A 17,191-nucleotide genomic window follows, 5' to 3' on the forward strand; every position below is an offset into this window, starting at 1 on the left:
GGCCGTCGTTCCTCCACCCCTGAGCACCTAATAGTCCTACACCACCGTCACCACCTTTGCCTCATCGTTCTCTATCTCGCACATACGCTCGCCCAAGGCAACCGTCACCGGAGTGCCCCGCTGTTGGAGGTGCCACGGGCATGGCCGTCGGCACACGTGGCCGAGCCACCTCAAGCCATGTCGGTCCAAGCCGCGGGCATTGGTGGGTGCGCCTAGTGATGGGGATGCTCCCCCGCATCTTCACTGACACCGGCGATGACCTCACCGGCCGAAAATCGGCTAGCCGATGATCCTCCTCCGCCTCCTCTGTTCTGATTCGCATGAGGGACCTCGTGCAACAATTAGAACAAGTGCAGGGGGCTAACTGCAAAGTCTGTGACTCAGTTGAATAGTGCCTAGAAGGACCTATTTGCTGGAATCTATTTTCATGAAAGTTCAGGGTCCTCGGTGCAAGTTTGTTTTTCTTTTATGGCTAAAACTTTGAAAAACCATAATAAATCATAGAAAATTATAAAATAGCAAATGAAGACTTTTTTGAATCATTGAGAGTAGATATATGTAGTAGAGTCATCTTATGATATGTGTTAGTAGAAGGTTTTTGTTGTTTTTATTTATCTATGTTAATTAGCATTTTCTAGAAATAAATTCATATCTAAAGATGTGGTGCTCCAAATAAGGTGAATTTTTTTATGGTAGGCTACTTATGCTATATGTGTGCTGTGGTAAAAATTTTAGGTTCATTGGATGCAGTATGATTGATTTATTGATTTAACTTGTTTAGTGCTTAATAAATGGTTTTAAATGATTTATAAATAATTTATATATGCAAAAATGTGAAATGTGGTTCCTTTGACCTTGCATGGTGATATTGGGACCTGAGGAATCCTAATATAGCTATATGTTTATAGAAAATAATCATCTTTAGATTTATCTTGTTCTCACATGTTTATAGAAAATAATGTCTTTTTCATAGCAATTAAATTATAAAACCTGAGCATATGAAATTTGTACAGTAGCCATGTTTTGATAACATCTACCACTCATAAAAGTCTCAGCCCCAAACTAGTTGTTCTCATATAGTACTAAAAATAATACATATGTGCATTATTAAAGTAGAGAATGGATGTTATGAACATATACATGTATTTATTGTCATGTGATGCTTCTAGTAGCTATTCCTACATGCTGTGATTGTTTGAATATGATTCCAAGATGTTTGGGGTAGCATATATGTCAACAATATGTTGGTTTGTAGCAACTAAATGATAGATGAATTCAGCATGCCTCTGTTGTTATGGCTGCATGTACAGTTTTTGTGGTGGTGACATGTTAGTGATGCAAATGATGTTTTCTGTAGATATTTTGAATACAAAAGTTGTATCTAATTTCCTTATAATTTCCTTATATTTCTTGTCCTAAGATTTCATGATTTTAGTCCTGATGGTTTAGGAGTTATAGATTTTACAAGTTTGCTGTTAGGTTTTGCATGTCCTCTAGATAGATCTAAATGATTATATTGTTCGGCTCATTGAAACATGGAATCATGTATTGGTGATAATAGGAGAGTTGAAGTGCTTTTCCTAAGATTTCTAAAATGTCTAAGACCACTGCTTTTGATGGTCTAGAACTCTAGTTATTGCTGTTCAAAGTAGAATGACATATTCTGTCCAAGTTTGAATAGAGATGCCTTCTTGATGTTGTTTAACCTTGTTAGCTGTAGAATTATCTTAAGATAATAATACTAAAGTTATAGATAACTTAATAATATTTTTATAAAGTTAAGGATCATGCTTGTTGGATGAATATAACATGAGATATACATTTTTGAGGTTAATATTAGTTTTCTATCCTTAGGTGTATAAGCGCTACTTCGTGATGTATTTTGACTGTGTTATTTGTTGAATTAGCTTTTGGTGTTAATAACAAAGCTTTAGATAATTTCATTAGCTTTCTAGAAAATCTTGAATCACACTTTTTTCATGCCTAGAACTCTGGGTATGATTAAAACAAGTGACTCTGGTGCTGCTGTTCAGAATCTGTGTTTGTACCTAAAATTCTTTGCTTCACCTTGCTTTGTTTTGTGTGTTGCTAAGTGTGGCTCCTGCCTTTGATGGTGTTAAGTTAATATACCTAAAACCTTGTGAAACTTGTGTCATGCTTGGTGCTACCTTCCTTTCTATCCTAGCATGATAGGTTGTGGGATGTTTAATTAAGTAACATGGAATGCTTATATATGTTCGGTGTAACCTTGTGCTCAACTTGAATACTTTAATGTGAGGCATCTCATATTGCCATTCTTCGCATTCATGCACTTGCATTGTTGCATCTCATCTAGGTACGCTAGATGCACCACGTGAAGGATGTGATGTTGGAACCGAACCTGAAGATGGAGTTTGGTGAATCCGTCGAGAAGACGGAAGGACTAAGCAAGTACTGAGATGGGAGATGCTCGCCAAGCGAGTGTCATCTAACAAACATTGACCTAGTGTTGGATCCCAGGCAAGATCCAGAGCATTCTAAGCCTCCTATGTTTTATAAAATATCACTTGAGTCCTTTATGTTTGATGCATTAGGTTATAAGATTTGATTTGGAAACACTTGATGCATATAATTTCCTTGTCTAGAAATATACTTTGAACTCTATGTAGGTCCATGATCGAATATATGCTTAGCAATGCCTAGACCGGTAGAAGTCAGGTGATTTCCTATCACCTACGAGATATAGGTGGATACCAAAGCACGGTTAGCTATAATTGCTATTGTGGAAAATAACCATGTGATGATGAATAAACCGAGATCGGACAGGATCTATGGATTGAGAGGCAATAGGACATGGAGGTCTTGTGTGCATGGTTTATCTCATCTGTGTCGATTAAGGACCGTACCATTGCTGACGCTTCTACCGAGATTGAACGTATGCCTCTCACTTAGCTGGCCGGATAACTCATTTCGACCGTGAAGCCAAGTAGCTCAACTTAGGCCGGGCCTCGTTCTGTTAGAGTGTGCACTCTGGATGGTAGTAAGGATGTGCGGGGAGCCAGACGTGAGCCCAAGGGTAGGGTAGTCCTGATTGTCCTTGCAGCTGGTTGTCCTTAGTTGTGCGACGCTGATCGAACCCATGAAATGTGTACCTAAGTTGTACCAAAGGTGACCTAAGACTACCTTGGTGCAGGTATGTCTGGGTTTGTGTTAGGAATAAACTCCCAACTGGTCAAAATCAATTCGAATCGCAGTCTCTCCCGGATAGTGAGAAACTCGACTAGTTCCATCATCGTAGTAATTAGATTATGGAATATGATGGTTCTGATGAATATGAAAATCTTACACCGGCTATGGTTACTATTGTTATGCTACTAAATGATATACCACATGTTTGGCATAGGTTAGTTGCTAATCTAGAGATGAATAGCTATAAATAACTTGATGACTGAATTATAAAATGTATAGCTGAATTAGTGGCTTTTTATGCAAAATGTTGTCAAGCTAGCTCCACTTATAAAGCCTTGCATAATCCTTGGTGTCACTTTTATTTTTGGTTTATGATGGGTAAGTCTAGCTGAGTACATTTGAGTACTCAGGGTTTATCCCACCATGTTGCAGGTGAAGTTCTCGTCCTATTGAAGATGGTGGCTACCCGCCGGTGGGATCAGCGACTCAATATAGTGTTCTTATCTATATGCTTTTGTTAGTGGATGTTACGTATGCTAGCAATGTATTTGGAACTTATATTATTGTAATCATTTGAAAGCTATGTTGTTTTCACTAATCGGTTTTGAAACCCAAATTTGTATTATTATTTGTGAACTCATTGTAAACATTATTTCTGCTGCAACTCTGTATATATGATGTGTATTTGCTTAATCGTGCGATCTTGGTTGTGATGTTGATTTATCGAGGTCCTTCGTGACACTCGGCAAACTACTGGGTTTATATAAGAGAAAGTATATGTGCGTCAACATGTTAAATGGGGACAACCGTACTTGATCTTATATAAATTGGGTGGTTCTGTTACATGAAACTTCATAGTAGCCCCAACGGCATGCTCTATGGCTTGTTGGTCTCCTAGTAAACACCACATAATTTTTTATGTTCGCAGAATAGTTCCATGTGTTGTAATTGTTGTTTGGTGCCCACTGTAATTTTTTTATGTTCTAGTTCTAATTGTTCAATTACTATTTATTATCAAACACCGAGAAGAAAAATACATCAACCTTTTTCATTGACTCTGAGTGGTTGTATTTTGTGCCTCGTCTTTATTGCTCGTGATATTACGCGATGTGCTCGTATTTTGTGTATCGTGTTCATTGCTCCAGATATTACGCGCCTTGATCCATGCATATGGCTGTTCATTTCATCTCCCCTCGTTCGCATAGTTGGGCTATATAAGGAGGGTCTCTGCATGCTCCTCTTGTGCTTATTCCACTCCTACTTCGTCCAAAAAAAATTCTTTTAGATTCATAAGAAGAGAAGATAAAGAAATGTGTACAAGTAGTCAGTCATTTTTTATCAGCATGGTTGTGCTAGGGTTAGGTATGAGCATCTCAAAACTTCTAGTAGCATCTGACTTGGATGTTTTTTCTTCCAACTCCTCTCACCTTGCTGAGGTGCTGCTGGAAGTTTTGCGATGTGTTGTCTCGTGTTTGTTCTTCAGGCTAGGTCCTTTTGTTGAGCAGCATGCTTTCTATAGATGGATATGATCTCCTCTGTACAATGTAGAGTAATCGTTGACTGCCTATTTGGATTTGCTTTCACGAGCCAGAACTGCTCTTCGCCGAGTTGCTTGGGTCCTTGCTGCAATGAAAGCTCTAGGAGAATCACCAGCACAATGGCAAACTATAGGTCCTTTTCATTGAGTAGAATGATTTCTATAGATGGATCAAAATCTTTGATGTATCTCGATCGTTTCCTTGGAGCTGAAGTTTTGTTTTTGTAAGTGATTTGTTATTATTTCGACTTTAAGCTGTGTAGTAGTGTCTACTGTAACTGCGTGTATTATTGGGATGTAACTCGTGCTGTAACTTTGAATATTCAAACATACTGAAACTCCATCGGTGGTTCAAATGATGTTTTCAATTTTTTCTTGCAACTGTCCGCTTTCTTTTGTTGTAAGTTGTTGTGTATTTATGCTCTAACTCTAAATATTTAAACATGCTATAACTCGCTCCATGGATTAAATGATGTATTTAGTTTTTGTTTTCATTTTATTCTTGTAACTGTGTCTTTTTTGTTTGTGAGTCGATGTATATTTGTGTTGTAACTCTAGACATTCAAACATGATGTAACTCGATCCATGGATTAGAGTGTTGTAATTTGTTTTTACTATGTAACTGGTTGTTTTGTTTGGTTGTAATTTTGTATGTATTTGTATTGTAAGTACGGTTGTATTTTTGGTTTGTAACTCTAAATAATTGAAACATGTTGTAATTGTGGCCCATGGGAGGAGGGTTTAGGCTTTGCGTGGGACGCTCACATGGCCCACGCGCACTGGACTAGTAGCTTGCGGGCCGCTCCCGCGACACGCACATATACAATGACTTGTGAGTCGTAGTGATTTTGTTTATAACTGCCTGCTTTTGGCGGTTGTAAATCGATGTGTATCTATGTGCAACTCAGAAAATAAAATGACAGTGCATTTTCTTTTTTGTTATATTTTTTGTTTTTTTATTTGATTCGAAGTTTTCTGGGTCGTATTTTCAGCTACATTTTGTTGTGTTTTTAATTTTTTTGTTGTGTATCCGACTACAGTCCACCAGCAGTAGTAGCATCCATTGATAGTTATGTATTCATGTACTAGATGTTTTTTTTTTATTTTCTTACTTATTAATGAAAATTGAGATGGTTCCCTTATTATTGCTGTGGTAGCAGCAGTTGCGTATGAATGTTCCTGGTCAGTTTTTTTTAATTATGGAAGATTGAGGAGATCGCTTTTTTGTGATGTTTTCTCATGTGTTGTTCAATGTTGCAGCAGTATGAGCAGTCAATGCCTGTTGTACTAATGTACTAACTGCATTTTTCTTTTGTTTTTTTTGTTTTTTCTTTTTTAATTAGTACAGAAAAGTTGGGCTATTTTAATCAGGTTCTCTTTGCACTCTTGTGGCCACTACAATGTTTCTTTGTCCAAAAAATATTTTCTGTTATATTGAAGGAAATGTGTTGAGGTAGTCATCCGTCCTTATTGGCATGGTGCTGCTAGGATCATGTAGGCGCATCGGTTGCTGGTGGATCTGGGTGCTAGTTGAAGTTTTGCGTGGTGTGATGGCCGTTGTGGGTTGTCAAAGCTTCTATGTAGTGGCAATGACTTGCTTCATCTGTGACGTTATGATTCAGATGTGTATGTTATCTTGTATGCATCAATAGCGGTTCTGATGAGGACTGCCTGAAAAACATTTGATGCGAGTTTGTACGTCTAACTTCATACTAGCTTGGACGGTGTGCCTCGATAGCTTGTTCGTCTCCTAGTAAACACTATAGATTCCAAATCTTTGTAACTATTGAGTTTGTAATCGGAAGTGTGTTTTCAACTTTCAACTGTGTAGTAACCTATATTGTAACTACATTTTTATTTTTGTTGTAATACCTTATGTAATTAAAAAATAAATAAATAAACTCTATATTTTTTCGTGCATTATCTGTAGGAGAATTTTTGTTTTGTTGGGATGTATCTTTTATCTATGTTTGTGCGTAACTCTGATATTTTTGTAAATGTTTGTTCTCGTATTTTTTGTGCATCGTGTTCATTGCTCCTGATATCACGCGCTTTGATCCACGCATCTGACTGTTCATTTCATCTCCCCCGTCCATATAGTTGGGCTATTTAAACAGGGTCTCTTCGTGCTCCTCTTGTGTTCATTCCACTCCACTTATTCTTGGTCAAAAAATACTTTCAGATACAGATACAGAAACCTCTAGTAGTAGTCAGTTGTTGTACATTGTCATAGTGCTGCTTGTCTTTCTACTCGCGCGTAGGTGCAGCAGTTTGCTGCTGCATCTAGGTGCTAGCATGAGTGTTGCGAATGATCGGGGATGGTAGATCTGATGATGACGGCAAGATAGCTGCCTTCTGGAACATCTGTGGTGCCTGGTCGTACTGCTACCATTGTAGCAGGATGGGTTGTGTGCCTGTTGAAAGGTCCTAATATGGCTAGAGGGGGTGAATAGCCTATTTAAAAATCTACAAATCAACTAGAGCAATTTGATTAGTATGACAAATAGCGTAATGCAAACTTGCTCTAGCTCTACAAGGATTGTAAGCCACCTATCCAACAATTCTAGTTGCAATGATTACTTAGGCACACAAACTTGCTGTTCTCAAGAGCTCAACTAGATGAATGTAAACAACAAGGCAAGCTCTCAATTCTAATTACTCTAAAGAGCTTGTATCAACTAGTTTGCAAGAATGTAATCAAGTAAGTAGGGTGATTATACCGTCGTGTAGGGGATGAACTAATCACAAGATGAAGATCAAACCAATCACCAGGAGAATGTAAAAGAAGAGAGACAATCGATTTTCTCCCGAGGTTCACGTGCTTGCCAACACGCTACGTCCCCGTTGTGTCGACCAACACTTGGTGGTTCGGCGGCTAAGAGGTGTTTCACAAACCTCGTCCACACGATTGGACACCGCAAGAACCGACCCACAAGTGAGGTAACTCAATGACACGAGCAATTTACTAGAGTTACCTTTCGGCACTCCGCCGGGGAAGGTACAACTCCCCTCACAATCACCGAAGGCGGCCACGAACAATCACCAACTCATGCCGATCCTTCACCGCTGCTCCAACCGTCTAGGTGGTGGCAACCACCAAGAGAAACAAGCGAAATCCGCAGCGCAATACGAATACCAAGTGCCACTAGATGCAATCACTCAAGCAATGCACTTGGATTCTCTCCCAATCTCACAAAGATGATGGATCAATGATGGAGATGAGTGGGAGGACTTTGGCTAAGCCCACAAGGTTGCTATGTCAATGAAAATGTGCAAGAGTTATCCCTTGAGCCGGCCATGGGGCTATAAATAGAGCCCCCATCAAATAGAGCCATTATACCCCTTCACTGGGCAAAACGCGCTCTGACCGGACGCTCTGGTTATACTGATCGGACGCTGGCCCTCAGCGTCCGATCGCCCGATGGACGCCATGCGTCACCAGCTTCAAACGCTGTTCGTTAGATTTCAACGGCTACGAAGCTGACCGAACGCTCCGGTAAAACTGACCGGACACTGAAGCCCTAGCGTCCGGTCATTTCCAGTAAGCTCCCCGAGGCATATTTTTTCGACCGAACACGTCTGGTCCACCTTGACCAGACACAGACCAGCGTCCGGTGCAATACCCTAGCCACTGTGCCGTCTGACAGCTCGATCGGACGCAGCCTTTCAGCGTCCGGTCGCTGAGTGACCCAGCGTCCGGTCAGTAGACCGACGCCAGCATCATTTCGACTAACTCCATTTCAACTCTAACTTCTTCACCCTTGCTCAAATGTGCCAACCACCAAGAATTTTGCATCCGGCGTAATAGAAAATAGGCATTCCATTTTCCCGAAAGCATATTTTCAAGGGTGTTAGCACTCCACTAGATCCTAAATGCATATGCAATGAGTTAGAGCATCTAGTGGCACTTTGATAACCGCATTCTGATACGAGTTTCACTCCTCTTAATAGTACGGCTATCTATCCTAAATGTGATCACACTCACTAAGTGTCTTGATCACTAAAACAAAATGACTCCTACATTTTATACCTTTGCCTTGAGCGTTTTGTTTTTCTCTTTCTTCTTTTCCAAGTTGCATTTGACCATCACCATGCCATCACCATTGTCATAATCTTCACCATTGCTTCATCACTTGGAGTAGTGCTACCTATCTCATAATCATCTTGATAAACTAGGTTAGCACTTAGGGTTTCATCAATTAACCAAAACCAAACTAGAGCTTTCACCTGTCCTACGCTTCAAATGTGTGTCTCTCGTTCAAAAGAGGTAGCATCTCGCAAAACTTCCAATAACATCTCGATTGGATGCTTTATCAATCGCAGCTTTGTTGAGGTGACCTCGATTGGATGCTTTATGTATCGCACTTTTGTTGAGGTGCCGCTAGAAGTTCTGCAAGATTCTGCCCCAAGCTTGTTTGTTCGGGCTACATCTTTGTCAGGCAGCATGCTTCCGGTTCCACCATGGCGATCCACATCTTTTTTTAACTTTGCAGCAGATTCATTTGTAACTCCTTTGTTTTCCTAAAATATGCATGTTTCCTTGTTTTTGTAATTCGTTGTATTTTTTGTCTTTTTACTGTGTAGAAATATCTGATGTATCTGGATCGCTTCCTATGAACTGAAGATTTGTGTTTGGAATTGTTTGTTTTTTAAGTGGTTTGTTTTTTTTACTTTTATCCGTTTAGGAGTGTCTTCTATAACTGCGTGTTTTACTTGGATGTAACTCGGAAAATCGAATCATGCTGAAACTCGATCGGTGTTTCAAATGTTGGATCGTTTTTTCCTTTGTAACTGTTTGCTTTCTTGTGTTGTAAGTTGATCTGTATGTTTGCTGTAACTCAAAAATCAAAACATACTGAAACTCTATCGGTGGTTTAAATATTGGATCAATTTTTTGTTTTTAACTGCCTGCTTTCTTTTGTTGTAAGTTGATGTGTATCTGTGCTATAACTATGAATATTGAAACATGTAGTAACTCGATCAATGGATTTAATGTTGTATTAGTTTTTACTATATAACTGGTTGCGTGTGCGACCCACAGGATGGGGCTTTATGCTTGCGTGGGCCGCTCCCCGCGGCCCACACGCGAGGAGGGTTTGTGGCTTGAGTGTGGAGTGGACCGATTGGAATTCCAAAGTGACTACATGGGAATAAATGTGCGCATAACCCAAGAAACCCATCACACCTGGATGGCATCTAGTAGTGGCTATAAATCTGTAGGGAGTTTGTAGTAGGAGGTGCACCTGTTCTCATCTGCTGTGCTGTGTTCTTTTTTTTTTACTTCATCTTGTTCCAGTCTCCTTTTTTCTTGATAATAGCTTATAGCAAGTGCCGGAGTTATGGGACATCATAGGGTGATAATCCACCTCCACTCGAAGAGTAAGAAAGAACAATGTATTTTTTTTGTTCCCATGGCTGTTTAGCACTAACCTTTTGAACATATAGTGCTATCTCGCACGCTGCAATGCAATGGCCGGTTGCGGAGGAGGCTGGTGAAGCTTCGAGCGTCGTGCATGCCACTGAAGCAGATCTTGTGTCAAAGTTTCTGGAAATCCGGCGGGGGATCCTGAATCTCGTTCATGAGAAGGATGAGGCCACCCAAGAGGTATCCTGGCTCAAGCTCCAGGTAGACGCCTTGCAGACAACCCTCTCTGCTTCACAAGAAGAGACCAACGCTGCTCGGGCAAGGCCTGTCGAGGCTGATGCTAGGGTGGCGGGTAAGATTTCTTTTTTCGAAGAAAGTCTGATTCTATATTCACAACTTTATTCTGACAGTTTTCTGTGCTATTAGATCTAGAAGCGCAACTAGTTGCTCTTGGAGGACCGCCATGAGACTCTTTGACGGGCAGCATTTGTTGCAATTAGAGCAGTCAACTTCAATGTTCTCTCTCCCGAAGCTTTTGGAGACTCTGAACATGTCGACTTTTAACTGTGTAGCAGTGTCTGCTGTATCTGCGTGTTTTATTCGGATGTAACTCGTAACTCTGAATATTTAAACATGCTGAAACTCGATGGGTGGTTCAAATGTTGTTTTCAGTTTGTGCTGTAACTCTGAATATTCAGACATGCTGAAACTTGATGGGTGGTTCAAATGTTGTTTTCAATTTATTCTTGTTACTGCTCTCCTTGTTGTATTGTAACTCTAGACACTCAAACAAAATGTAACTGGATCCTTGGATTAGAATGTTGTATTTTAGTTTTTAGTACGGAACTGCTTGTTTTGTTAGGTTGTAATTATGTATATATGTGTATTGTAACTGTGGTTGTAATTTTGGTTTGCAACTCTGAATAATAATCGCAGGGCACACGCGAGTAGGGTTTAGGCTTGCGTGGGCCGCTGCCGCAGCCCACACACTCAGGACAAGTAGCGCGGATATACATTTTTATTAATAACCTTACTACATGCAAGCAGGCAGAGTTTGTACCAGGCCGGTTAAAATAATTGCAGTCCATGAGTTCTTCAAAAGTTTTGAGATGGTAGAACTTTACAGGGGAGTATGAACGTACGTTATTTCTTTTTCTAAACAAATCACAACCATGAGAGGCATGTAGCTAGCTAGCTAGCCAATCCAAGCAAACATTGGAGGAAGAAGCAAACTAAAGCATAGAGAGGAGACACAGGCGAAGCACACAGTGAAAAGCTATCTCGAACAAAGCATAAAGATGGCACACACGCGATGCTAGCCGTCTCATGCAAAAAAGATGAGCGTGCATGCGTGCTGCCTGCCGGTCGCGAAAAGGAGCTCTGAGCGAGCACCGACTAACCATCGTGGACGGACGAGAGAGCGCGAATTGAATACCACTTGCAATTACATATTATATATATATATATATATATATATATATATATATATATATATATATATATATATATATATATAGGGAGAGGCTATTCAGTAGCCAGCTACAGAATAAGTTATTCTGTAGCCACCTCCATTTACCATAATTTTATATACTAATTTACAATAATGTCAATATATATTTACTATAGTTGGGTTACTATAACACACGGGGATATTTACCATAACGTTATAGTAAACCACTTAGTAAGAAGTTACTATAATCTCATAAATTAACATAGTAATTATCGTAACTCAAGATGGCTACAGAATAAGTTATTTTGTAGCCAGCTACAGAGTAGTAGTTCTATATATATATATATATATATATATATATATATATATATATATATAACAGCGTGTGTGCATGTGCTCTCTGCCTGTTCATCGAAGTAGATGGGTATGTAAGGTTGTTGATCGATATTAGCACTTTTCTCATTTTAGATTAGAATATACATAAACGTAACGAGTGATCGAGAGTGCTCATGCATGTCAAGTGGCAATTAATATAAAAATTCGGACTTCTTGGCACAGAAAACTCGTTTGTCCAGATGCATGCGCATGCATGGCTCTGATGAAAACACAATGCAAGACAAGGGAACGGCAAACCAAACTGATTAATAAGATTCATATGGACGAAGAGAACAACACTAAATCGATCGATCTCTTCTAGCACCGACCAAACGTAGCTAGCAGTAGCAGTGCACACACACTCGTACGGGCCAGCATGCAAGCACGGTCTAACTAGCTCCCACACACAAGACGGAGGCAGCATCAGTAAAAAATCACCGACCTCTCTCTCTCACTAACACACAGACACACAAGCACGACGCACTCTATGATTAATAACTCACTACTGTGCGTGTATTAATAAGTAACCTGCATTCCCTACTATCAGTCCCTCCCAACAGCAACGCCGGCAATGGCTAGTAGTAGCCGGTGCTGATCGAATTCACAGCCAGAGCGCGCCGGCCTCCTTGAGCAGCGGCACGAGGGAGCCGTTGATGTGCGCGGCCATGACGCGGTCCATGGCGCCGACCAGCCTGCCGCCGATGAACACGACGGGCACGACCGGCGCGCCCGCCGCCGAGGCCCCCGAGGCGCCGAGGAGGCAGGCGAGGGCGCGCTCCAGCTCGCGGCCCCGCGGGTCGAGGTCCAGCTCGTGCACCGTCGGGTGCACGCCCATGCCGCAGAAGAGGCGCTTCACGGCGTGGCACATGCAGCAGGTGCTCACGCTGAAGACCACCACCGCGCTCTCCGACGCCAGCCTCTCCACACGCTCCGCCGCCGTCTCCACGGCCGACGACGGTGCCACCACCGGCATGTACCACGCCTGCTCCGCCGCTGCCGCGCCGTACTGCATTGTCGCGGTCGCTACCTAGCTAGGTGCCTATACTACTGCTGCTGATGATCAAAGGGCTGCAGGTTTAAGCGGAGTGTGAGGTTTGCGAGCCCAAGGTCTAGCTAGTGCGTCGTGTTGCCTTAGGGCTGGCAAGCTAGAGGTGAGACGAGGTGCGCGTATATATAGAGGAGCGGGGTCAGGGCGTTCTGGTAGTTTTGTAGGCGCAAGTAGCTTCAAAGCTGGACTTAACTTGTTTTCTTCTTAAATTAATACCAAGGTTTCCAGAGAGGAGAGTTCTTTAGAAGTTTTAAAAGATTAAGACAAGGTGGCCCTCTTTCACCCCTTCTATTTAATCTGGTGGCAGGTGCTTTGTCTGCTATGTTGTCTAGAGCAAGCCCTGCTGGAGTTATTCAGGGCCTTGTCCCTCATTTAGTAGAAGGTGGTCTATCCCATTTGCAGTATGCAGATGATACGGTTATTCTTCTTTAGTTTACTCAGGAAAATTTGAGGAACGCTAGGATGATCTTATCATGCTACGAGTCTATGTCTGGAATGAAGATCAACTTTGAGAAAAGTGAAATTTTCACAATTGGGCTCTCTGAGGCAGCTAACCTACTTGGGTGTAAGATTGGGTCATTTCCAATGAAGTACCTAGGGATGCCTGTCAGCAATTACATGGTCACTAAGGCACAATTGAACTATGTTAGTGAGAAAACAGAGAAGAGATTAGGGACTTGGCAATGTGAATACCTATCTTCTGGGGGGAAATCAACTCTAATTGATTCTTGTCTGTCAAGTATCCCCATGTACACCATGGGTGTGTACCAACATTATGAAGGAAATTTTCAGAGACTTGATACAATCAGATCTAGATTCTTTTGGCAAGGAACAAGCAAGAAGAGGAAGTATCGCATGATAAATGGGAAGCCTTGAACAGGCCTATAGAATTGGGTGGCCTGGGATTTCTAGATGTAAGAGCTATGAACACTTGTCTACTTGCCAAGTGGATTGACAGATTAGAGAGGGGAGCCATCAGTCTTTGCTATGAGTTGTTAAGGAAGAAATACCTGGGTCATAATTAAGAGTATTTTCCAAATCAAGAACAGGAGAGGATCCCAATTATATATGGAGGTCTCTGTTAGATGTGAGGGAATGGTATCAAAGAGGATGTGTGATCAATATTAGAGCTGGGCTACAAACAAGATTTTGGCATGATTGTTGGTTGGGCAACTGCCCCTTGAAAGTGAGTTTTCCTAATCTCTTTGAGATCACCTCTCAACCTGACCTAGATGTAGGTCATGCAATAGTAGATGGACAGTGGAACATAGATTTCAGAAGACAACTAAATGTGAACTTATTGGAAGAGTGGGAGCAGCTGGGGGGACTGTTAAGTGATGTATACCTTTCTGAAGGCAGAGATGAGGTTAGCTTGAGCTTCGAGAGATCTCATAAGTACACCACAAGATCCCTGTATAGGCTTATGACATCTGGAGGTGTGGTTGACTACCAAATGATGGTAATCTGGAAAAGTAATATCCCATTAAAGGTCAAGATCTTTATGTGGATGGCTACACATAATAGAATTCAATGCGGTGTTCAGTTAAAAAAGAAGCAATGGTCAGGGCCTAAAGAGTGTTTTGCAAGTGGCAATTTAGAGACCTCTGATCATATTCTTTTCCAATGCCCCATTGCTGTATTTCTCCTTCTTGTGAGATTGCCTGGGTTGGGTTTCATCACCAACCAGCTGTGCATCTTTCTTTCTAGAGGTCGTGGAGAAATGTAGAGGTAAGAGACAGAAGACAACATTGTTCTTGATTTGTGCAGGTGCGATGTGGACTATCTGGAAAACTCGGAATGACGTGGTGTTCAACAAGAAGGTTCTGCACTCGCTCGTGGCAATCATATACAAGACGCTGACACTGGTGAAGGCTTGGCGCCCCTTACTAAAACCAAAACTAAAGACCTTGGCAGAAGAGATGATTAACTTGGTGTCTGCTAATAATGCTGTGTTGATGTAATAGCTGTTGCGAATAGCGCCCTTTTATTTCTATCTATCTTAAACAGTTGAGGTTGAGTTAGCCTATGTTACTTTAGAGTTCGGTGGAATTGTGTGGAGGTAGAGTTTACCATTTGCAGTATTTTGAACTCTATTGTAAAGCTGGTATCCCTAGAAATCAGATCGTTGGCTTTCATTAAGCTTTCAATAAAGTCGGGTGATAGCCTTTCATCTAAAAATTAATATTTAATACCCACGTCGGCCCTCCGCCGGTATGGAGCATGAGTAGGTTAACTTGAGTTCTCTGATTCTCTCCTCTAGTATATAGAGTAGGAGTACTTGTTTAATTAAGAATCCTTTTCTAGTAAACTATAGTACATTGGCACGGTCTCCAATCATATTAAAACTTTGCCCATTACTGCTTTTAGTACTCTCTCCACTTTGATATATATATGAACTATCGGGCTAACCATGTGTGTTGCAACGGAACATAAATCTTGTTGCGCGGTCACATGAATGACTTATAACTCGAAGATTTATGTACGGTCATATCATCTGCTCAAATATATATATTGAAATCGGACTTTGTATTAGATGCACAAACATATGTTGTTCTAGCTTATATGAGCACGAGTCATGAGTCTAGGTCAAATATAAATCAGAAGAAAAGCGAGGGCACTTTCAAAAGTAAAAAAAGACAGATAGAAAAATCATTTCGCTCTTTAATATTAGGTATATATATAGATATAGATAGATAGATACAGATTCATATAATACTTTCTTTTTGGTTTCACTATAACATGTTTTGAGCAGCAGCTTCCTTATCAATATATAAATTTTGTAATGAAAATTAATGTCATTAGATTCATATAGAAAAGTACCTTACTTATGATTTTTGTCAAATAAAATGACATATTAAAAAAGTAATTGTAGATCAAACTATTAATGAAATGGAATATGCCTACTAATTTATAATGGATGGAGTATATGATAACAAAATGTTACAATAATTTAACAAGAATACTAAGTATGAAAATATTTTCTATCAAAAATTCAGTTATCCAATTTTCATATGACAAATCTGATATTCTTCTTAAGATGCAGGAGTTAATAGTTAGAGTTTGAGAGCCGTGACCACATACTTTATAGGTTTTCACACATTTATAAGCAAAGGGGTGCATAAAGTATTGAATAATCAATAGCATAAAAACGATTGTAGGAGACAACCACTTTGATTTACAGAGGTAATAAAAAAGTGTCATCATTGTCTGCAAAAATGCACCATGATTTTTAGAGACATTTGGTCTATTTATGGATGCATCAAATAAAATATGAAGGCTATTTTTAGAGGCAGACTCATAAGACCTGCCTCTATTAATTGAGGCAGCCAACCCATCTCAATCCACTTAGCAAACCATAGTATATATCTCCACCAACATCAGCCCCTTCGTTCCTCTCCACCATCAACAACACACCTCTCTCTAGAACTCTCTCTTTGAATCTCACATACCTTCACTAGCTTCTCCACCCTGATGGCAGTGCTCGGGCCTTGCCCTTTTTTTGGCTATGCTGAGTGGCCCCAATAGCGCTGAAGTGCACGGGCCTCCTATAAGAATCCTATGCCTATGATCATATGTTTTTGTTTTGATGATTGAGATGACAACACAAGCCTAGATTAACATGTGTGTTGAAATTATGTTAAACATATGATAGGTCATAGAGATGCAAGGACAACGTTTGTTCAAGATCCGAGTTGAAACAAAGAATGATAAAGATTCCTAAACATTCCTCACCAGAGCATTCACCGGATCAGGTGATAAGGCCCACTGGATCATATGGTGCAACATAGTAAGTCAGCTAGAGGGGACAAAGCCCATCGTATGATATAATAATGAACAGAATAATCACTTGGTAGATCATTCAATGCACATAAGTGAGTTGGCACCATTGAAGACCTATAAGATCAGCGCCATGGGATGAAATGTTGCAATACAGAGCACCCAACAGACAAATCATTCGGTGTAGATTAGTGTCTTTGCAATGGCTAAATCCAACGATTAGATTCCTCACCTGATGATACAGTGAAAAAGTTTGGACATAGCGGAGGATCAACCTGTGAAGAGGGTCCATTGTTAGTGAGTGAAGATTCAATGGTGAACAAGGAATATTGCCCGCTAGATGATATGGTGAAATATCAAGAACTACGTACCTAGCAGATCATTAGGTGGTGCCCCAAAAGTTTGCAACAGCTCTTTGAGGGGGGATGAGGCTATATATATGAGATTGTCTCACTTGCTTGAGGGTGTTGG

At 40.6% G+C, this 17,191-nt stretch overlaps 1 protein-coding gene across 1 annotated transcript; it reads right to left on the reverse strand.

The window, feature by feature from the left end:
* Positions 1-12,219: 12,219 nt before the first annotated feature.
* LOC136494647 (glutaredoxin-C5-like) lies at positions 12,220-13,013 on the reverse strand. The gene has a single exon (XM_066490817.1). It carries the CDS (start codon positions 12,905-12,907, stop codon positions 12,497-12,499), a length of 411 nt encoding a protein of 136 aa, XP_066346914.1. The 5' UTR covers positions 12,908-13,013; the 3' UTR covers positions 12,220-12,496.
* Between the last annotated feature and the right edge of the window lie 4,178 nt (positions 13,014-17,191).

This window comes from Miscanthus floridulus, chromosome 11, assembly GCF_019320115.1.
Source record: "Miscanthus floridulus cultivar M001 chromosome 11, ASM1932011v1, whole genome shotgun sequence".
Taxonomy (NCBI): Eukaryota; Viridiplantae; Streptophyta; class Magnoliopsida; order Poales; family Poaceae; genus Miscanthus; species Miscanthus floridulus.

Coding starts and splice junctions, on each gene's coding strand:
- LOC136494647 (XM_066490817.1), bottom strand. CDS start 12,907: ATGCAGTACGGCGCGGCAGCGGCGGAGCAGGCGTGGTACATGCCGGTG.